The sequence below is a fragment of the Schistocerca americana genome, chromosome 6 (genome assembly GCF_021461395.2).
Source record: "Schistocerca americana isolate TAMUIC-IGC-003095 chromosome 6, iqSchAmer2.1, whole genome shotgun sequence".
NCBI lineage: Eukaryota > Metazoa > Arthropoda > Insecta > Orthoptera > Acrididae > Schistocerca > Schistocerca americana.
Window position 1 is genome coordinate 361,043,742 of NC_060124.1, and position 23,455 is coordinate 361,067,196.

Genomic DNA, 23,455 nt, shown 5'->3' on the forward strand with positions numbered 1-23,455 from the left:
ATTTGTGCGAGAATTGTTTGGCAACCATGCAATCTCACAATTTGGTAACATTCCCTGGCCCCCTATATCGCCAGACTTATCCGTTTGTGATTTTTTCTTGTGGGGCTACTTCAAGAGCAAAGTCTACACGACTTGACCAAGAACGCTGGATGAGTTAAAACAGAGAAATCAGGATGCAATTCACAGTATCCCAGCTGAGATGTTGCGGCCAATGAAGAATCTCAGCAGCAGATTTCACGAATGTATTCATACAGGAGAACGCAAACTAAAGGATGTAATTTTTGAAAAATGATAAATACCATCAGTGTTTCCTAAATAGCAAGGTTGTAAGGTTTCAATTACTATAAATGCAGTTTCATTCCTTCATCACTTCTAGTGTTATTAGATTGTGAAAATGTTCCCGTTCTTTTGTTTCACTATATGCAGTACCCAGGGACATAACCTGCACAATTGCATTTATACAGAAGTTAAAAACAGTCAATTCCTCCCTGGGGATCTGAATTTGATATGTAAACAGTATCAGTACTGGTATTTTCTCAGCCTTTACACACACAAACTTAATTAACCTTTTAAACTAATTCAGTTAAAGTGGAAGGCAGTTTCAGAGCACTGTCGAACTGTAATTTGAACTGAACTGAACTGATATTTACCTCTTTTCTTCTAGAGTTCCTGGTGATTTCCCAGGATTATCTTTGCAAAATTTTCTAATTCTACAAGCAGTGCTGTACTTTACTCCTGTGTATGGTACAACTAGTTAATAATTTTTCTGGCCTCACTCCGTAATGTACTACCACTTATCCTCCAAGCAGTCGATGGGCCTGTAAGCATTTCGTCACTCACCACAAATGGTATTTCTTTGCGCACAACTCAAGATGGACAACAATCGTTATGCAATGCCTACCTGTTGTACACAGCATTCTGTATTGGATCACTGAGGCTGGCAGCAGCCAGAAACAAAACACTCGTGGCCCAAAGTCAAACTTCTACAAACTTCTGCTGATCAAGAACAAGGAAGTAATAAAAGGGCACTGATTAACAGTAGGTAAATGAAAAAAGGTTGCATGTCAATCAATTGGTTGAACAAGAATGGTAATATTAGGCTGGACGAGACACAGTAGACCAATAGAAATATCTTAGATGCATCATTTCAGTCAGTAACAGGGTGCAGCATGAGATCAGTAGCCCAGTTATACCATCATGGTTGATATCTACTGTGGAACAAACAAGTCACCTTAAAATCAGAATCCCCATAATACCATAGGTCCTAGAAACCTGCACAACAATCAGTAAGAATCCTCAAACTGCGTACATGAAGTTCTTACAACCTATTGTTCAGAAAACTAGGAAAGATAGGGTAAGAAATAAAAAACTAAGAGGAGGAGCTGCAGTGTACACGTGCTTGAAAGAAGAAGTGACAGCGGCCCATTTCAGACAGTTTGTCAAATGACCTGACGAGGGAAGGATAGCAGAACAAAAACTATACACAGACGTGACTGGTAAACACCAGTAGGAAGATGAAGGACAGGATGGCTGCAACAAGTGAAAGAGGATATAGAAAGAAGGGGAGTCAGCTGGAATACTGTGCTGAGAGAAGGATGGTACATGGAAAGACACAACTGGAGAACACCAGTAAGCCACACCAGGGCAACTGGAGCAGAAAACTGATGTTGAAGATGATGATGATGTCCACTGCAACAAATGCTGATGACATCCAAGTTGTGCCATACCAAACTATTAACTGCCATAGTGATAGGAATGCTCTCTCTCCAACAGAGCAGTTACCTCAGATTCAGTTGCAGATGAGTATGTATTATCTATGAACTGAAAGAAGCTTCAGTTAGTTTTGGGTATACTGTTACTCTCATATATTTCATAAGAGATTTTTGAGACACTTGTTTTTGATTTATTTCCTTATGACCTCCAATAGAAAAAAAAATGGTGACAGAAGTAGTAGTTACACAATGGCTGAATACTGTGACTAGGACAAAACCACTGAAAAATGAAGATTTCTGAAGCTGCAAACATACATGTAATTGGATATATAGGAAAATCCACTCACCAAGTGGTGGTGATAGAACCCCCCACCACCACACACACAAATGTTTAACTTGTGCAAGCTTTCAGAGCCAGTGGCTCCTTCCTCCAGCAGAAGAGTTGAAGGTGAAGGAAGATGGGTGAAGGAAAAGGACTGAAGAGTCATCCAGATCCCTCGTAAGGGGAGACTTACCGTAAGGGATGAGCAGGATAATTAAATTGTTTTGTATCATATTTCATTGACAGCAGAAACAGAAATTTATTAACTAACCCACTTTCCATTCGGTGTTTGTCATATACAAATGGGGGCACCAATTTTTTGCCATAGACTGTTGCATATATGATAATACAGGAACAAGATAGTAATACTAGCATCACTAGAAGAAAAATTATGTACAGTGCCTAGTTTGGTAACTGTTTGAAAATTATTATGTAAGCACTTAAAAATTTGAGCTTACTATCCCCTCATTATCTGAGTATATCCTAGTGCTGGTACAACGTTATGTTATTTGAAAATCAGTTCACATGAACTGGTGTTTTTCTTTTATTCGCATTTTCAGGCATTGTATGGAGATGTGCGGCAACTTATGACTTATATTAAGGAAGCCCATGGTGGAGTATTTCGTCGTGTGGTTTTGAGTGGATTAATGGACTCTGCAAACCGTCCTCATCGAAAAGAGCCAAATGTACAGACAACACGTGTTATCAGGTAGGAGAATAAGCTATGTTTTGCATACCTACAGTGTGTGAAATTTGCAAAACATCAGTCACCTCTTAGCTTCTTTCTCTCTATGCCAATTGAATCCATCCCTCTCATCACCCCCCCCCCCCCCCCCCCCCTCCCTCTGCTCCTGCTCTTTACCTGCTTCTCTCTGTCTCTCTCTCTCTCTCTCTCTCTCTCTCTGTCTCTCTCTCTCTCTCTCTCTCTCTCTCTCTCTCTCTCTCTCGTGAGGACATGCACACCTACACACACAAACACACACACACACACAGACACTTGCATGGTTGTAGAGCTGGTGATTGGTACATGGTTAAAGTTCCTGTCATTTTCTGCATTTAAATGTTATTTTGATTAGTGGCTAATGTTAACAATAGTTTTACTTATACTGTATTTAATGAAGACTATTAAATTTTATCATTTATGATTAAATTTTATGGTAAGTTAATATTGTAGTACATTCATGGGAAAAACAACTTAAACAAAGGAGATAGGGAGAAAAAAAGAGTGGTTACATTATTTTGCAGCCATTCCCTTACTTTTTTCATGCTGTTGTGTGTATAATAAATTTATTTAGAAACTTTGAAATATGGAAAGATCTTGATCATACAATTCCTTATTAAGCATTTCGCATTTCAAAATTTCATCAGCAGACTGGAACTGTGGTATAAAGTGTACAAAGAAATTAATAATAACAATTATGTACATAACTAACTTATGTATGCATATTAGTGATCCATATACAGAATTTTCAGTTGATATTGTACTTACATTTAAATCAAACTTTAGTAAAAATCTCACAAAAGTGAGCACATTGACTGAATATAATACAGAGCTCATCTCATATAAGCATATTTGATGGTGCAGCTGTCTATTTGAAGAGAACCAGTGCCAGGTAGACAGTGGTCATTGAGCTATCTAAGAAGTAAACAAAGGTCAGTAGGTGGCACTAGCATTGGCTGTAGACATGAAGTCAAAGAGTAAATTTACGTCAGACAAATACTATTACATTTCATTCTTTATGATTAAATTTTATGTAACAAGAATAACCTCTTTGAAATGGTAGTGAACCCTAAATGTTAGATTAGATTAGATTATTTTTTCGTTCCATAGATCCATGCTGAGGAGGTTCTCGTGGATGTGGAACATTTCATAAGGTACAGTGTAATATCCATGTAATGTAACTACATTCAAAACAAGAAGTTAAATTTAGTATATTCATAATGAGAAACTCACCTTGACCCAGTTGTTCTAAGGTGCATAGATTACCCATTTTCATGGGCTTTTCAGAAGTGAGTATCTAATCAATCTTCCTCTGTAGCTTCACATCGCCGCAAGTGATGGAGCCACCACAATGTACCTGCCTCACTGTTTAGATTCATTAATTACAGATGCTGTTTATTGCATTGGTGCTTTGCATTTCACTAATATTAGTAATTCATACTTGTAATTGGACTTATTTTACAGTTTTGTCACAATATGTGCATTCATCCATTCTGTAGGTTTCACATTTTGGGAGCAGTAAATTTAACTTCCTGTTTTGAATACAGTTACATTACTTGTACATTACACTGTGGTTAGTGTTACGAAAGTTGAATGTTTGGGGTTTGCTACCATTTCAAAGAACTAATTTTTGTTACATATAATTCTTTGTTTCCATACTGTTATATATGTTTGCATTACATTATGTATAACTACATGTGTAAGTAGTATGACCACTATTTCAATATCATGAATGCCTAGGCATCAACTTTTGGCATCTAATGATCCTGATTCTGCATCATCAACCACAATATGCAAAGATTTTTTTTGCCTTCACACTGTCCAATATTATACCATTATGCTTTTTAATACAGGGTGTATATGCCCTGGGACAACCAGGAAATCCAGGAAAAACCCGGAAATTTTTTCATCTGAGAGAAAACTGGGAAAAACAAGGGAATTTTTTAGAATTCTGAGAATTTTTGAGTGTTGTAGTTTTCAGTTAAATTTTTGGAATTTTGAATTCTAAGAACTGATAGTCTAACAACGAATATTCCTATATCCCACTCTGCAGAATTATACTGCAGCAATAAAAAAGAAAGAAAGGAAATAAACTAAATCTTCAAAGTTGCGAAGGAATTGTGTCATTTACAACAGAACACACTGCACACACAAGCGTCTACAAATAGCAAATGCGTTAAATGCATTAGGATGAAAAACTACGTAATACTTCATAGCAACAAACTGCTTGCGATGAGCGTGGTGTCACAGCTTTCTACATTAACTTTCTTTAGAGAAGAGACCAGTGGACTCTTGTAGCTGCGCAGTTGAGTGGCCTACGTACAGTACATTCTCCTGCTTCTGGCTAATTGAAGTGTGGCTGTTGGCTGTGTTGGTTGTAACAAGCAGTTAGATGCTATCTGGATAAATTTTTCTGGAACACTGTATTACATGTAGTGATTCGGCTGTTTCCACTTCATTTACAGCTCTCACATCAAATGAAAACAAAATGGGTTTATGTAGCCGGGAGCCATCAGTTGTATTAAAATTCATTCACATATTTATGGAAGGGCAAAATACATTATTAGTTTTGGTTTTTATGTTTTATTTTATTTCCAGGGATTTGACAGTCAAGCATAAATTGCCTTGCAGAATGATGAAGTTATTTTCGTCGGTTTGCTAAAGAAATTTGGCTGTCACTAATCTTTTCCGCTGAGGCAGTCAGTTTATTTGAAATGAAGTGTGTCATTCCAGACTATTGGATGGTTTCAACTTTATTGCTGGATTTCAGACACACGTTTTCATCTTCTGGCATGTGAAGTATTATGCCATAATAATCGCCAAACATGAGATAATGCAGTACTTTTACATCCCAAAAACCACACTGAAAAGCTTGATATCAGGTTGGAGCCTACTTCATTGTGAATCTAGACATATGAATGTGCACTTTAAGCGGAATTATGTATTTTAGTATGGTTTACAAAATTCTGATGCTCCTGGGGTATCATGTGATGTCCTGTTTTCTTAATGACATAATGTAAGATCTCTTAATGCTTCAAACGTACAAACATACAGGCATCCTACATCATCGTAGCTGCACATGCAGAGTAATGACAGTTTCCTGGTGGTCAATGGCAACTGCTGAAACGAACCTGCTCACAGGAAAATATTGCAAATGGTGGTTTTAAAAGCATCACTTTCACTGTAAATTTCCTTTTACACAAGATGAATTATGTTGCGTATGAGAATGTGTAGTGAATTTCTTAAATCACAGAGTGTTTGACTCTCATTTAAAACTTTATTTAAAATTTTGCTGGCACATTTCTGTGATGTATATTAAAGTGTAACACACGCAACAAAAAGAACAGTTTATATGTGGAAGCTTAGCGTTTCTGGAGGCTTATTGATCTTTGAGACCAGTATTATATGCGAAAGCCTAGATTTTCTAGTGGCCACACTTGTATATTTATTACACCATTAAATTTTCCTACTTGTGTGTTTGCACTACTTAACAGTGATTTTGCTGTTGATTGACTACATCACATCTTTTATGCACTAAATTTCTGCTTTCGTTGGCTGGTGAGGACTGACTACATCATGTATACTATGCTCTGAATATCTGCTTTCATTGGCTGACGAGATCATGTGACACGAGCTACTTACAAAAACATCGCTATCTCGATTTCAACGTTTTGGAAACTAACTTGCTGTGTTTGGTGGAATTCGCATCTGTACATTTTTAATACGAAAATATACAGCATAGTTGTTGCTGTACATCATACTTGTTGCTGCACATCAAATATCTTTCTATTTTTTCACTCGCAGTGGTTTACTAATGTGCTGGGAAGTTCCAGCCGATGCGTAAAACCTTAACCCTTCAAAGAATTGATAAGTTTTACAATTCTGAGGGAAAGTATACTGTCACTTAACATGAAAAAAGTGTATTTTCATCTGGGAGAAAGTGTATTTTTAAATGGGAAATCCGGGAATTTTTTTTCCTTGTCCGTGTATACATTCTGTAATACAAAATTTAAAAAAATAATATTAATTTCTATTTTATTTCACATTGTTGCCACTCATCTATGCTTTCCCAAATGCTTCTATTGTATGTCATTCATTACATGTTCGACTATTTTAATGTGGCTGCAGTTGGTCATACACTTGTAACATTGTAGTTTGTTATGGTTGTAAACTGATAACAGCTGGGCTGGACTGTTGTTTTGGTCTAACACTATATCATTATGTATTTTTTTATTTTTTTTATTTAAAAAAAACCATTTAATTGCAATATTATCTTACTTTTTATTTCACGTTGTTGCCCCTCATTTAGGCTTCACTACATTATTCTGTTGTATGTCTTTTATTATACGTTCAAATACTGTAATATGACTATATTTCCTGGTGTAAGATTTTGGTTTTTGATGGTTGTAAACTTATTCTTTCAAAACTTATTTTATTTGTGGTCTTTATTGGTTTAATATTTACATTGTACTACATCAGTTGATAGTTGCAAACATGTCTTCTGCTTTGATTATTGATTAATGACTCTTTTTGTTACATTGTTCATGACGTTACCTAACAGTACAATTTCATGGTATATAAATTTTACTTATTATCAGTATATGAGTTTCTTCTGCATAAAAGTATCACAAATTGTATCTCTGTCAGGCTTTCATGATGTTCTGCCATGCAGTTTATCACAATCTATAGTCCTTCTTAAAGTAACTCTTTGACTTCATTTCTGTGAGCATTGCTAGCACCACCTACCAGCCTTCATTTACTTCTTAGATAGCTTAATCACCACTGTCTTTTTGGCACTGGTTCTCTTCAAATAGGCAACAGCACTGTCAAATATGCTTATACGAGATTAATTTGGTATTATATGCATTCTGTGTACTTACTTTTGTAATATTTTGACTAAAGTTTGATTTAAATGTACATATTATATCAATTGTAAATTCTGTATATGGATGACTAAGATGCATACTTGGGTTAGTATGTGTATTTTTGTTAGTGTTAATTTCTTTGTACAATTTATTCCACAGTTTCAGTCTGATGGTGAAATTTTGAAATTCTTAATGTTTAATAAACAGTTGTGTGATTCCATATTTTATTGTTGTGCCAAATCTGAATGGTCATCTACTTCTTCCACAAATGTATTTCTCTGCCAAGTAATGGGATTTAGAAACTAATAAAGATTATGCAGCATTAGCACAATGTAGTCCTAAAAAAACAACTAACTATATTAACACACACGTGAAAAAATCCTTGTTTCTCAGTTACTGATTAATTTTTTTACATTTCAAGCAAAAATCTAGCAACTGAAGTTTGTATCGACTAATTAAAATTAATTTTGTTAGATAATCAAGTGATACCAGTTTAAGTCAGTGTGTTGATGTCTAATGAATGAGACTGAGAGAAATGCGAAACGACTGTCCAGGTATGGCTAGAAGACAAATGCAAGACCTTTAGAAGCTTGCATGACCTGTGGCGTTGCCTCTGATGGAGGAGGATAAGCCTGTGATGGGACTGGAATAGGATGTGCTGGATGGTGAATTTGGCAGGTCTTACACCTGTGTCTTCCACGGAGATATGACCCATGTGGCAAGGGCTTGGAAACTTGAGTATAAGCGGCATCAGAATGGACCAGAATATTGTATACTTTGGGTGGGTGGCAGAATACCATCTTAGGAGGGGCAGAAATGATTGTAATGGTTGTGGGTAGGAATTCTCTCATTTTCAAACTCAATGTTAGGTGGTGGAAGCCTTGGTGAAGGACATGGTCGAATTACTCCTATCTAGGATAATGTTGGGTGATGAGAGGAGGGTGCTTCTTTGTGCTTGGTGCTTTGAAATAGTGGGAGGATGATGTGAGTCACAGTAAATCTGTTTATGGACTAGGTCTGTGAGAGCTTTAGTGAGACTTTCAACATATTGAGCATGGGAATTCTTGTCACTGAAGAGACTGTGTAAGATTTCCTAAGGGACGAAACTTCTTAAGTCATCGGTACCTACACTTACACACTACTTAAACTAACGTATGCTAAGAACCACACACACACACACACACACACACACACACACACACACACACACACACACATACATGCCCGAGGGAGGACTCGAATGTCCGGCAGGAGGTGACATGACGCCTCAAAACGCGTGGCCACTCTGCAGGGTACTTCCTATGTTCATTTACTGTCAAACAAATCTCTGTTCTGACAATGTCAATAAGTAAGCTTCACAGATTCTGTTGCAGGATGAAAAGTTTATGTAGCCATATTGCCATATTTTGAATTACCACCAGGATCAAATTTTCACTCAAGCTATAGAGTGAAGCTAATTTGCTACGTTGTTCAAAGTTTGTCACTTTATGGGGGTGACAATACATAACAAGTTCATAGACAAAAATATTCAATATGAAGCCAAAAATTTTAAAAATGAGACTACAGCAGATTCTGTAGGAGAAATGCTACTATTCAACAGAAGAATTCATAGAGGATGAAATGATACTTTGAGCAAGGGGTAATTAAGTGTCAGATTTTATTGTATGTGCATATAACAAAATTGCATTATTATTATGATACTGTTTGTTAACATTAGCTGTTCTTTGTTCATGGTGAAATTTTCCACAATTTGATGTGTCTCCTGTACCTGAATCAAATGATTTAGAGTCTGTACATTATGAGACAAATAAACCACAATTCATAAAAAGAAGTTTATATTTTCAGTAGTTTAACTTTCCCAAATCAAATTCAGACTTCTTCACAAATCAGAAAAACTCTTACAGTGCCTTTCGACATGCATCATACCTGTGGATATAACTGACTCCTGAATAATTTCAAAATTGATTTCAATAATCAGTAGAAGATTTAAGTTGAAGCTGTATTCATTTCAAACATCAATTTTTTAACGATATATAGAGATGCTGCTGACAACGATGACCTGATGTTCTCACCATTGTGGACTGTCAGTGGTCTTGTGGTTAATGATCTGCACTGCTGATTTACAGTGTCTGTTTACCTCTGATAAACCACCTGTCATGATGTCCTCCATACAACATGAAACAGAAAAACAACAACATTTCAGTATACACATCATATAAAGAAAATTACATAATTAAATCATATACTATTATGGCCCACCTGATGTTGCTTAAGCAGGAAATAAGGAAGACGCTGCTCACTAAAACATGGAGCACCACAATTCCTGGAAGGTAACCAGGGCATGGTTAGGGGCTGAGGGGGGAGGGTTGTGGTTGAATGGTGGTATCAACTGGGGAAAGGAAACTTCAATATTGGGATTAGATAGGCTTTGGTTGTAGTGTTTGGTAACAAAGAAGTGTTTTCATTATAAGGATTGGAAGAAGGAGAGTAGAGTTTTGATGAGCCCAGCATGACTGAATTTAAGTGTAGGGCTGAAGATGAGGCCTTTGTATAGGACGGAACCTTCCATAGTGTTTAGGTTTTTGGTGGGTAGGTTGACAATAGCATTTTAGGTGCTGGGTTTTGTGGTATGTTGAGAGGGCTTATGAGGGATGTGGCAGATGCTCAGTGAGGCCTCTTTTAGGTTCTATATGAGATTGATAAAATAGTTCACAGGGGTAGGTTAGTCTTTGATGGGTAGTGGCAGCCTGAGGTAGGAGTAGGAGTAGGATGTCAGTAAATGTGATAATTTTTGGAGATGATGTTTTTTGTGCCCAAGCATTGAAGGGCAAAAGTTTCAATTTGGCAGATGTGGGTTTGATAGTTGGAATTGCACAGCACCAGTATTGAGCAGAAGGGGCTCAGGGATGCACGTTTTCTGGAGATTTGATCATCATTAAAGGAGGGATGGTGTCCAGAGAAGGGAATTTTTATGGCCATTGTGGTGTGTCTGTGAAGGGTGGAAGGGGGGAGGGGAGGGGATCCATGGTTTAGGCAGCATTAAGAAAAGGATGTGGGACTAGGTTTCAGCTAGGGATGGGGATATTTTTATATTTTTCTGAGCTGATCCAAATAGTTACAGAATAACTACTAGTGGCAAAAGGTACCATTGCCATTCACCATACTGTGGCTATATAGATGCAAAAGCATGGAGCAGGATACCATGTGGGATTGGATGGTGCTCAGGAGGGGGAAAGAAATGTACTGGCATCAGTGAGTGGTGGATAAACACTGTGAAATATTGAGATAAAACTGGATGATGTATGACAGGGGAAGAGGAGGGGAATCCAAAGTAAAAATATGAAATAGTTTGAGGAAATGGACAGATGAAAGCATTATGTGTCTGTGAAGGGAGCTATGGTTAATAAATCATGGGTTTAGAAAATGAAAATGCAGGAAGAGATGTGTTGTGGGCTGTAGGGTAGTTATGTGACATGATAACATTCATTTTCAAGTTTGCAATCATTGCGCATGGTGAAATAAGTGACGAGTATAAAAGATGATAGGAGTAGTCTGTAGAGGAGGGATGGGTCAATTTTAGGATGACATGTGAGAATTTGCTGCTGGGTAATGTTTAACTACGGTCTGGCAGACGGGTGGCTAGAAGAATAGAGTGTATTGCAGTTGAAACAGCTGCGACCAATGTTGCAAGGTGCTACAAAAGCTACTTGTGACCACCCTGGTAGGGACAAGTGATGTGGATATGTAAGAAAGGCAAGAAGGAAGATGTAGGGAAAATACAGACAACATGGAAGAGAGAAAGCAGGTGTAAATTATGAGACAGTAAGTAAGGAAGTAAGAAAGAGGTTTTAGAATGTAAGGGAGTCTATTGGCAATGTAAATATAGTTCTGGCAGATAATAAATAATTTTATAATAAAGGTAAAACTCACTGAATAGGAGAAGTGTTGAGTCATCAACAGGCACACAAAAAAATGTGAAAACTCTGATGGCTTGAATTTGATTCCTTTTTCACTTTAGAATGCACACATGCTGTACATGCAGACACTCCCCCCCCCCCCTTCCCCCCCCCCCCTCACACAAACACCTGTACAGCTACATTGTGCCAGCTTGCAAGGTGAACACACAGTGCTGGGACTGCAGTTTCACCGGTAGCCTGGGGTGAGGAGTTCAGTCAAGTAAAGTGGGTGATGTGATAAAACAGGTTGGGAGTGGGAGGAAGGGCTGGGGAAGGCTGACTGATGGCTTAGAGGCAGACAGCTGGTGTACAAGATCAGAACATGAGAGGGAGAGGGAGCTATTGCAAGGGGCTAGAGATACAAATTATGTGCATTGAAGCCAGTGTGTTTGTGCAACTTATAATGATAGTGATGTGGTGGAGTTGATTAGGAGTGGATAACAGAACAGAAGAAGGGGAGAATGTTAGGAAGAGGGTATGGCTGCAGAAGATTAACAGAGACTGAAGCCAGGAGGATTATGGGGAAGAATGTGCTGCAAGGATAACTCCCGTCCTTGTAGTTCAGAGAAGCTAGTGTTGAAGGGGTCGAGGGGTGGAATTAAAATGGCACAAGTTGTGAATCAGCCATTGAAATTGAACATGTTGTGCCCAGAAGTGCATTCCGTCACTGGGTGGTCAACTCTATTCTTCGCCATAGTCTGGAGGGGGCCATTGGTTCAGGTTAACAATTTGTTGGTGCAAAAATTGCAGCAAATCTGGTATATGGCATGTCTGTTTTCACCTGAGACAAGGATTGGAGCAGGATGTGCTGGGAGTGTGAATTGGGCCAGACTTGCTCGTGGCTGTTCCAGAGGGATACGACCCATGTGACAAATGGTTGGGAGTAGGAATGTCATATGGATGGTCCAGGATACGATGTAGGCTATGTGGGCTGTGAAACACCAGTTTAAAAGGGCTGAGAAGGATTGAGGGTAGGATGTCCCACATTTCCCACCACCTCCAAGAACCAGCTGGAAAGAGCACCATCCTCATCACTCAGTACTAACCTGGACCAGGGCAACTGAATCATGTACTTCACCAGGGCATTGACTATTTATCATTGGGCCCAGAAATAAATTCCATTGTTTTCATCACTTTATTTGTATTATTCTAAGTCCTCCATACTTTTTATTAATATGTTGTCATATTTATGCAATCTTTTAATTTCTAAGTGTCTCAATGTTTCTACTAATTGTTCTTAACTTTATGATTGATATAGGCACATGCATCAGTCAGAAGCAGAAGACCCTTCAGATTTAGGCTCTTCAGCATGCTACATGGTCGACGAGCGTGGTGGTCGCAAATTATTGTTCAAGAAGCGGAGCACCTCATCTACTTGTGCTGTAAGCGCTTTGGGTGTAACTGAAGAGAACAGATTTGTACATCAGATTATGTATACTACTCTATCATTGTGTCTATGCACTCCTGAAACAGTTATATAAAACATTTTAAGCTGATATGGAGTGTTTACAGGTGCAAAAAAAAAGAATGTGTTTTGTAAATCCATTACAGAAGAAATTTAGCTATTTTATCTTACACTACTGGCCATTAAAATTGCTACGCCAAGAAGAAATGCAGATGATAAATGGGTATTCATTGGACAAATTATACTAGAACTGACATGTGATTACATTTTCACGCAATTTGGGTGCATAGATCCTGAGAAATCAGTACCCAGAACAACCACTTCTGGCCGTACTAACGGTCTTGATACGCCTGGGCACTGAGTCAAACAGAGCTTGGATGGCGTGTACAGGTACAGCTGCCCATGCAGCTTCAACACGATACCACAGTTCATCAAGAGTAGTGACTGGTGTATTGTGACGAGCCAGTTGTTTGGCCACCATTGACCAGATGTCTACATCTACATATCTACATACATACTCCGTAATCCACCATACAGTGTGTGGCGGAGGGTATCTCGTACCACAACTAGCATCTTCTCTTCATGTTCCCACCCAAACAGAATGAGGGAAAAATGACTGCCTATATGCCTCTGTACGAGCCCTAATCTCTCTTATCTTATCTTTGTGGTCTTTCCGCGAAATATAAGTTGGCGGCAGTAAAATTGTACTGCAGTCAGCCTCAAATGTTGGTTCTCTAAATTTCCTCAGTAGCAATTCACGAAAAGAATGCCTCCTTTCCTCTAGAGACTCCCACCCGAGCTCCTGAAGCATTTCTGTAACACTCACGTGATGATCGAACCTACCAGTAACAAATCTAGCAGCCTACCTCTGAATTGCTTCTATGTCCTCCCTCAATCTGACCTGATAGGGATCCTAAATGCTCAAGCAGTACTCAAGAATAGGTCGTATTAGTGTTTTATAAGCGGCCTCCTTTACAGATGAACCACATCTTCCCAAAATTCTACCAATCCTCCTTCCCCACAACTGCCGTTACATGCTTGTCCCACTTCATATCGCTCTGCAATGTTACATCCAAATATTTAATCTACGTGACTGTGTCAAGCGCTACACTACTAAAGGAGTATTCAAACATTACGGGATGCATTTTCCTATTCATCTGCATTAATTTACATTTATCTATATTTAGAGTTAGCTGCTATTCTTTACACCAATCACAAATCCTTTCCAAGTTATCTTGTACCCTCCAAAATTTTCAATTGCTGAGATATCTGGAGAATGTGTATCCAGAAAGGCCTGCAACATGCAGTCATGCATTATCCTGCTGAAATGTAAGGTTTCGCAGGGATCGAATGAAGGGTAGTGCCAAGGGTCGTAACACTTCTGAAATGTAACATCCACTGTTCAAAGTGCCATCAATGTAAACAAGAGGTGACTAAGACGTATAACCAATGGCACCCCATACCATCGCGCCGGAAGATACGTCAGTATGGCGATGACGAATACATGCTTCCAATGTGCATTCACTGTGATGTCACCAAACACGGATGCAAGCATCATGATGCTGTAAACAGAACCTGGATTCATCCAAAAAAATGACGTTTTGCCATTCATGCACCCAGGTTCGTCATTGAGTACACCATCACAGGCGCTCCTGTCTGTGATGCAGCGTCAAAGGTAACCGCAGCCATTGTCTCCGAACTGACAGTCCATGCTGGAGCAAACGTCGTTGAACTGTTCGTGCAGATGGTTGTTGTATTGCAAATGTCCCCATCTGTTGACTCAGGGATCGAGACGTGGCTGCACAATCTGTTACAGACATGCTTTTGATCTTTCTAAGTTTCAATATTGCAGACCCATTGGTTGTATTTATGTTGCAATGGGTACCTCAGTTTCTATGACTTTTTCCTGTATTATGTTCTCTTCCATAACTGTGCTATTAAAGTGCACAATAGGCAACGAAGTTTACATTCAAAGTTTATTTATTCTGGTAGTAGTTTTGCACGACTGCTGAAAAAAGTTTTTGAATTGTGAGTGTCTGATGATATAATCTGTTGTTCAGTTTGTGATAGTTATTAGGTTAGCAGTTTTGACCAGAGCTATAACATATAGGAACAGCTATTTAAGAAGTACTGGGTCAACAGTTTTGACTGGAGCTATAGTACATAGGAGTAGCTATTAAGAACATACACTTTCACCATATTGAATTGTACTTTTTTTCTTTAAAGCCCACAGTTACATAATTTAAATGTGAGCAATTATGCTTTCAAACTATTTAGAAAAGTGTAATGTCACAGCATCATGTTGATTTTATTATTGGTCAAAGCTGACAGGTTTTATAGTGAACTTGACTTTAACTAGTCATTGAATCCTTTTTATTTTCACACTATCAGTAACTGTTCATTCAGAGAGGCCAAACACACTTCTCATGAATTAAAAAATCATTATTTACCACAATAATGGTCTGTTTTACTAGATGTGCAGAGGAGACATTGAGTCACAGATGGACACAATGAAAAGACTACTGCACATTTAAGCTTTTTGTCAGAAAGGTCTTTTTCCAAAATAGAAAACGCACACACAAATATATTCACACAAGCACAATTCAAACTGTTGTGCTTGTGTGAATATATGGGTTTTCTGTTTTGGAAGAAGCCCTTTTGGCCGAAAGCATAAATGTATAGCAATCTTTTTGTTGTGTGTCCTCTATAAGGTGAGCAGCAATCTATCCATTCCATAATATTATTGCTATTCCATTCTAGACTTCCCACTGTTATAAGTTAATTGTTTTTGGTTTGTGGTCATTGAAAAACTTGTTCCCAGCTATAGTCATCGTGACTTTTTAAAAGTGCTGAAAAGCTGTAAATCGTCACCTCCTTAAAACATTATATATATTGTATTAAGTTGTTAGCTTTTCTGCTCCTGTCTGTCACCACTCAAATTTAATTATAAATTACTACTGTTCTTGGATGTCACCATTTATATGCTGCCTGAAGGGATGGTTTGGACTACAGAAGATGGCAAACATAAAATGGAAGTATTGTAGGTAATCATGCCCTCATAGTGAAAACAGCTCTCAGCAGCCATGTTGCCTTTCACAAAAACCCTTCAAACTACAGAGCCCTATTATTACTCTTGTTTTCCTACTTACCAGTTTCAGGAATAGTGTACAGATCATGCTATTTTAATTAGGAATTTAATATGTTTCAGTCCAGAAGTTTCCTTTTTATGTAGCAACAATAAATTTAACTTAAAGTCCTGAAACTTTCAGTCTGTCATGTTTCTCATATGAGACAAGAAATGAGAGAATACAGCTTTGATTTGTTACTAAGTTTCAAGACCCAGTGATGATTGTTATAGAGAAATATTTAGGCCATCCCCATATCATTATGAAATGCTTTACAAAAAAGGGTGTCCTGTTTTCAAAGTTCTGCTTTAAACAATCAAAGAAATATGACAGTGTCCAGATTCACTTGGTAATGTAGAATATGTTGGTTGGTAGCAGTTTTGTTAGCATTGTGACTCTTTTCACCACTCATTATCTTTTTCTATGTTTGTGTCACTTAATATTAAATAATTACCTTTTAGAGCCTGCTGGAAACAGAAATGGGTGAAGACACAGGAAAAGCCAGTCAGAGTCCCCTGGGTAATCTTCGGCGCAGACAACACATTCTTACGCCTCGACAGAGTGAACGTAATCTTGGAATCTCTGAATCATCTCCAGCAACATCCAAGCCTCAGACTAAGCAAAAGTTCCAGATTGGTGGCCTTGGTAAACTGCAAAACAGTTCATAATGCTTAAAATATTTCTAGTATTTTCACCTACTGAAATTCTATATGCACACTCATTTTCAGAAGATTGCTGTATCAGTAAGGAATTGCAAAATTAAGAAAGTAAAAAAAAATTGTAAAACTCTTGGTTAAAGAGTTCATACATGTGAATGATAAAATTTCCAAATGTACTGAATACTCAATTACATTCCAGGACTCCAGCCAGTCATCATTGTCTGTCACACACCACACCATATTTTGTCTGATTATCTGCCAGACATCTTCAGGTAGATTAATTGAATAATACGTTGAATTCCATTATTCGCTGGATTTACCATCAGCAAAGACAGCAGAATGTGCCAAGGACTGTTGTAAGCAGCAACCCAGCAGACAGAAGAGGTCCGCACTTATGCCGCTGAGGTTGTACCTACTGGCAGTGTGGTCAGTCTTGCTATTACTATCTTGATGCAATCACAAAACACATATAGTGAGCTACTAAATTTTCGAGCATGGGAAGTAAATGTGTCTTTGATGACTTACCAGAAGAATTTGATACCATCCCTGTTGTTACAATCCAACAAATTCCTTCTTTATGGGTGCTTTACCACTGATCCATTTTTCCACTCCTCGGGTAATTTCTCTTCAAGCCAAATATGCTTCAGCAAAGGGTAGAGCATTTTAATAGTACTTTCAATATTGGCTTTTAAGAGCTCCTGTGCTATGTCATCTAGGCCAGAAGCCTTAGCATTTTTAGGCTTCTGAAAGCACACCTAATTTCATCCACAGTAGGACATTGCAGATTTGTATCTTGATCTGCTTTGACTCTGGAAATCCTCTCACCTGTTCCTCTTGAGTGTCTTCGTAATTTAACAGCTCCTTGAAATGCTCCTCCCATCTTCGTAGCTGTGCCTGTAGGGTTGTAATCATCATCATATCCTTGTTCTTAACTGGTTGTTCACCTTTCAAGTTCTTCATTGAGAGTCGTTTGGTGATACTGTGCAGCCCTTTTGTATTTCCCTGTCTTGCTGCTTCTTCTGCTAACTGTGCCTGTGCATTTATCCATTTCCTTCCATCTTTACTTATTCCCATTTTCACTCTCTTGTTTGTGACAACATATTATTTATGTGCTTCAGTCTTCTGGGCTCTTGTCTTACAAAGATTTAACTTCTGTTTTAGTTCTTTCCTACTGTTAATTTCATTTCACATGTCATCAGAGATCCATTACTGCTTTTGGTGTGTCTTTAACACTAAGATGTTCTTTCCATCATCTAGATAGCTGTCTGTAAGTTTTGCCGACCTGTCTCATTTCCTTTCTGCATAAAGTTTTAACCGTCCCACATCTGGTTTGTGTGTGTGTGTGTGTGTGTGTGTGTGTGTGTGTGTGTGTGTGTGTGTGTTGCTCCTGTGATTGAGCTTGGTTCTAGTTCCCACTATCTTCAATCAGAACTCAGCTAAACTAGGTGTTGGTCACTTGCAACAGCCACACCTCTATTATTCTGCCATTTAGCAGAGAGTGTTGAAACTTATGGCTTATGAGTATGTGATCTATCCATTTTACCTTATAGCAGTTGCAATATTGAAGCAGTGTGCCTCCAATGACTAGGTCATGTCCAGTGCACATGTCTATCAGCAGTTCATCATTTGTATTTCTATTCCCAATGCCGTGTACAACCATGATATGTCCAAACCCTTTGTTTTCTGAATCAACTTTTGTGTTCAAGTCTCCCATTAAAATTTTTGTGTCTCTACATTTAATTTGGCTAAGGACTCCATTTAGTTCTGTATAAAATGCATCTTTTAATATTCCCACAGCTGCTTTTGTAGGTGTATAGCATTTCATTACAGTCATATTTCACACATTTGTTCGAAAGCATGTGGTTATTATCCTTTCTGACACTGGTTTGCACTCCAGAAAGTTCCTTTTGCAATTTTTAGATAATAAGAGCCCTACACCATTCCTATAAATTGCATATTCACCTGTCTATCCTACATACAGCAGCACTCCACCATTTTGTGTTTGAACTTCCCCAGATTTTAGACACCTTATTTCACTTAGTCCCAATGTATCCAATCTGTAGTTCTTCATCTTTTTCTCCACCTCTCTTAACCTGCCAAGGTTTTATTTCAAGACATTAGTCCTTGGATTGCTTGTCTTCACTGTGACTACAGAATGCTATCCATCCCTCCACACCGAGGCTGACGTGCGTCACCCTTGTTCTTGTTACCAAGGATCTTCCGCTGCCCATATTAGGGGACTGTGTCTGTTGCCACATACTCACAGAAAGAAAGAGGAAAGGATAAGATACTAGACAGGTTGTTGTGGGACACACTTTGCCTGGATCCTTTATGGAGACCTGCCTGGCATGGGAGACCGTGGTGACAGTTAGACTACCTCTGGTACAGGCCTCCGCTTCATTGGAACACACAAACTGCCTCACCCAAATGGATAGTGTTTCGTTGTGGCAGTGTCTGCTGAGAAGATACCATTCCAACATGAATTAGCAGTAGCCAAAATTGTTGTTTTGACAGATGACAGGTCAATTACAATACAACAGCTATGGTTTTGCATTGCACATTACACCATTTGTATTGTTCAATTTATGTGACTGCACAAGTTTGGCAGTCAGCTCAGCATAGCAGATTTAGTGGATTGCAAAAGGTGAGTGTGTAACACTGGTATTCTGTACATCATTCTTCAACACTGTGTGTCTGTAATATCACAGAAAAGGACTGGCTTGCTATAATCAAAAAGGGGATTCAGTGTACAAGACAAACACTACATGCTATTTCAGAGAAAAAGTACCATCTACATCTACAGATGATTGCATACCCCAATGAGATTTGTGGTTTGTTAAGATTATGGTCAAGAGTGATCCCACAGGAGGAGTGCAGTGGAAAACTTCAACCTTCTTGGATTCTTCCCTGTACCTCAAGAAGTCATCAAGAGACTAATATCCCGCAGATTGTACATCCTTTCTAAATTCATAAACAGGGTGTACCTTTATGGCTGATAGTAAGCAACATTGGTGCTCCTACATATGACTTAGCTAAACATCTTGTTCTGGTACTGAGTCCATTTGTGGGAGATTGTTTGCATCTCATTGACAGTTTGGTTGATTTCACCCATAACTCTGGGCCATTTCATCTAAGCAACTCAGATAGCACTATTAGTTTTGAGGTGGACATCACAGATTTTTTCTGACATGCCCTTTATTCAACTTGTGTTATGTTTAAGAAGGAATTTTCTGAACAGACTAATTGCATTGTCATGCAAAGTCCTCTTTTTCTTTTGATGGCCTTCTATTTTGAAGAGTAAGTCTTGAAACCAGCAGCTCATATAACAACCATTTTTTAAAGTCATGTTGATGGTACTTTCCTGTTGTGGCCTGATAAAGAGGACAAATTAATGAGTTTTTACAACATCTCAACTCCATTCGTAAAAATATTCAGGTTACCATGGAAACAGAAAGGTGATTATTTGTCATACATGGATGTTCAGGTTAGATGAAAGAATGATGCCTCTGTGGGTTATAATACGTATTCTAATCCACTCACACAGATTTGTATTTAAAACCTATTGAAATTTATTTATTCATTTATTTAGGCATCCAGTAAATCTCTACAGATTGTGGGATGTCATTTGTATGTCACACACACACACACACACACACACACACACACGCACACACACACACACACACACACACACACACACACACACAAACACAGGTTAGATAAAACTTCAAAATTTATTTTAATAGTACAACAAATTCATTATATTTTGACTTGCTGTAGCAGCAGTAGTAGTTTTTGCATATCCATGCTTCATGTCTGTTGCACTTCACATGGTTTAAAAATGCTGACACTGAATGGAAGCAGTGATCTAATAAGAATGCCCTAAGGGATTTGTGAAACAGAGAAAATTAAGAAATAACTTTAATTTTATGTGGCAGACTATTGTACATTTGTATTGTGCTATTTGTGCTGGCAGTTTTAAAGGCTGCTATTGACACTAATAAGTAACATTTATCATGTTCATAAATTTAGTAAAAAGTGTGTACCCTTGTTTCTTCAATCTATTAAAATGTGTATTTATATATCCAGACAGTAATGATAGCCAAAATTAGTGGAGTCCAAACAGTAATTTGTGACAAATACTTTAAATTTTTGGTCTCTCCTTTACCTTTTCTGCTTTCAGTATTACTCACTTAGTTTTCTCTCTCTCTCTCTCTCTTCTCTCTTTCTCTTCTCTCTTGTTTATGGCACATGCCACATCACAATGTTCATTGTTAACATTAACTACGGAGCATGTAACTAGATAGTTAGCTGACAAGCTTCCTACTGCTTTTGAAAATGCATGATTACAATCAGTACATTTAATTTGTGAGACAACATTGGAAAACCTAATGTAATTCATTTTGATGTAAAACCTATTGAAATTTATTTATTCATTTATTTAGGCATCCAGTAAATCTCTACAGATTGTGGGGTGTCATTTGTATGTCACACACACACACACACACACACACACACACACACACACACACACAGGTTAGATAAAAATTCAAAATTTATTTTAATAGCACAACAAATTCATTATATTTTATCTTGCTGTAACAGCAGTAGTAGTTTTTGCATATCCTTGCTTCATGTCTGTTGCACTTCACATGGTTTAAAAGTACTGACACTGAATGGGAGCAGTGATCTAATAAGAATGCCCTAAGGGACTTGTGAAACAGAGAAAATTAAGAAACAACTTTAATTTTATGTGGCAGACTATTGTACATTTGTATTGCGCTATTTGTGCTGGTGATTTTAAAGGCTGCTGTCCTTACTGACTGCACATGGAGTTTGTCTTTTTGCTAGGTATTATGTTCATGTACATTACAGTTTTTATTTATCTCTTTGATATTTTTCCTCACATATTTACGATTATCTAGAATAAAAAGATAGGGGAGAGGGAAAATGGAAGACTTCTGAAAGAGGGGCCCACATGAGTCAGTCTGTTTCACATGACACATTACTCTTATAGCTCCTTTTTGGCTCAGAAAGATTACTGACCTAGCAGCTGCACCTCCCCATTCCATACTGTGGAACTGGGCAAAGTATGCAATTCTAACAATGTGCAAGCTTGCTTTGTGTGCAAGTAAGCGTAGGCTGTAGCATACTTTCTTCAGTGTTGTATTTGTTTTTGTTATACGTGTCTGCCATTTAAAATCATTTTGAAGTGATATGCTTAAAAATTTTGTTTGCAGTGAGTGTGTAATTCCACTGGCATTTATTGTCATAGAAGTGTCACAGGCTTTCCCTTTCAAACAGAAATTAAACACAGTTGTTTTGGAGGTGTTTATCATTAGTTTATTTCCCCCAAACCAGTCATTTAGCTGGTCTGTAGCTTTATTTATGTTTTCTTGTAGTAGTGTTTGTGTTTCCCCATTAAGAAGGATACTTTTGTCTTCCACAAACAAAATATTTAGTTGCGATTCTATACTGACATCTAGGTCATTTATATATTAAAGAAAAGAATTGACCTGAAAATGGATCTTCGAGGGACTCCAGTTGTCATTATTCCTGTATCTGAAAAGTATGTTCTAGTGCGATCATTTAGTTCATATGTTATTACTACTTTTTGTTACCGTTTTGTCAGGTACGAGGAGAACTATTTTAATGCGGGTTCTTTAATGCCAGACTTTATGAGTTTTTTCAACAGGATTCTGTGGTCCAAAATGTCAAAAGCTTTGCTTAGATGTAAGAAAATACCAGCAGCATTTTGTTTACTATCCAGTGCTTCTAGAGCATTTTGTAAGCAATTATATATGGCACAGGTCATAGATTTATTTTTCTGAAAACCTTGTTGGGCATCAGCAAGGATTTTGTTCTTATCCAGAAATTCCATTAATCTGTTATACATGAAACTTTCAATGAGTCTGGCAGAAACTGATAATAATGAGACCGGTCTATAGTTTTCCAAATTTGCTTTGTCACCTTTTTTATGAATAGGGACCAGTCTTTCAATTTTAAGACAGTCAGGAAAGGTTCCAGTCTCAAGATGAGTCCATTACCTTGGCAAGGGGTGTTGCAATGTTTATAATACATTCCTTTATGATGAAGTCTGGAACACAGTCAATTCCTGAGGATGTTTTTCTGAAAGTTTTTGCTATGTGAGAGATTTCATTCAGGGATGTGTAACAGAGATTGAGTGGAGGCAACTGCTTATAGATTAGTATATTGAACTCAAATAACAGCATTGAAATTGCCTGTTGTTAATAATAGACATATTATTAGTCACTTCAGTGAGAAACATCTTAGTAGTTTTTAGAAAATTTGCTACTTGTCTAATAGGTGACTTTCTTTCTTTCTTTCTTTTGATTGCACCTATAACTGCGGTTGCGCAGGGTCTTCGTGGTTAGGTACAGATTTGGCAGTGTTAATGTTAAGGGGTGGCCGGATGCCCTTCCTGCCGCCACCCCATACCTTCTGTGGCAGAATTAGTGTACCCCAGATGTCTGCATCTAGTGTTATCCATGGAATAGAGTGAACATGTTCAGATGTCTGGGAGTCATGATGTCTACGAGCCATGTAACTGTGGTGGGTCATGGGGACCAGCCGGGCGGTATTCACTGATTGGTATATGGAAAACTCCGTACAAACCACATCCGGGCTGGCTGGCACACCTGCCCACATTTTTAATCTGCCGGGCAGATT

General features: G+C 38.0%; 1 protein-coding gene across 1 annotated transcript in view; it reads left to right on the forward strand.

Annotated features, from left to right (window-relative positions):
- LOC124619340 (protein unc-80 homolog) overlaps positions 1-23,455 on the forward strand; it is a 905,779-nt gene that overhangs the window by 377,592 nt on the left and 504,732 nt on the right. Inside the window, exons 21-23 of the mRNA XM_047145658.1 lie at positions 2,595-2,743; positions 12,835-12,958; positions 16,568-16,751. Coding sequence (XP_047001614.1) covers positions 2,595-2,743; positions 12,835-12,958; positions 16,568-16,751 — 457 coding nt within the window. The remainder of the gene's footprint in view (positions 1-2,594; positions 2,744-12,834; positions 12,959-16,567; positions 16,752-23,455) is intronic.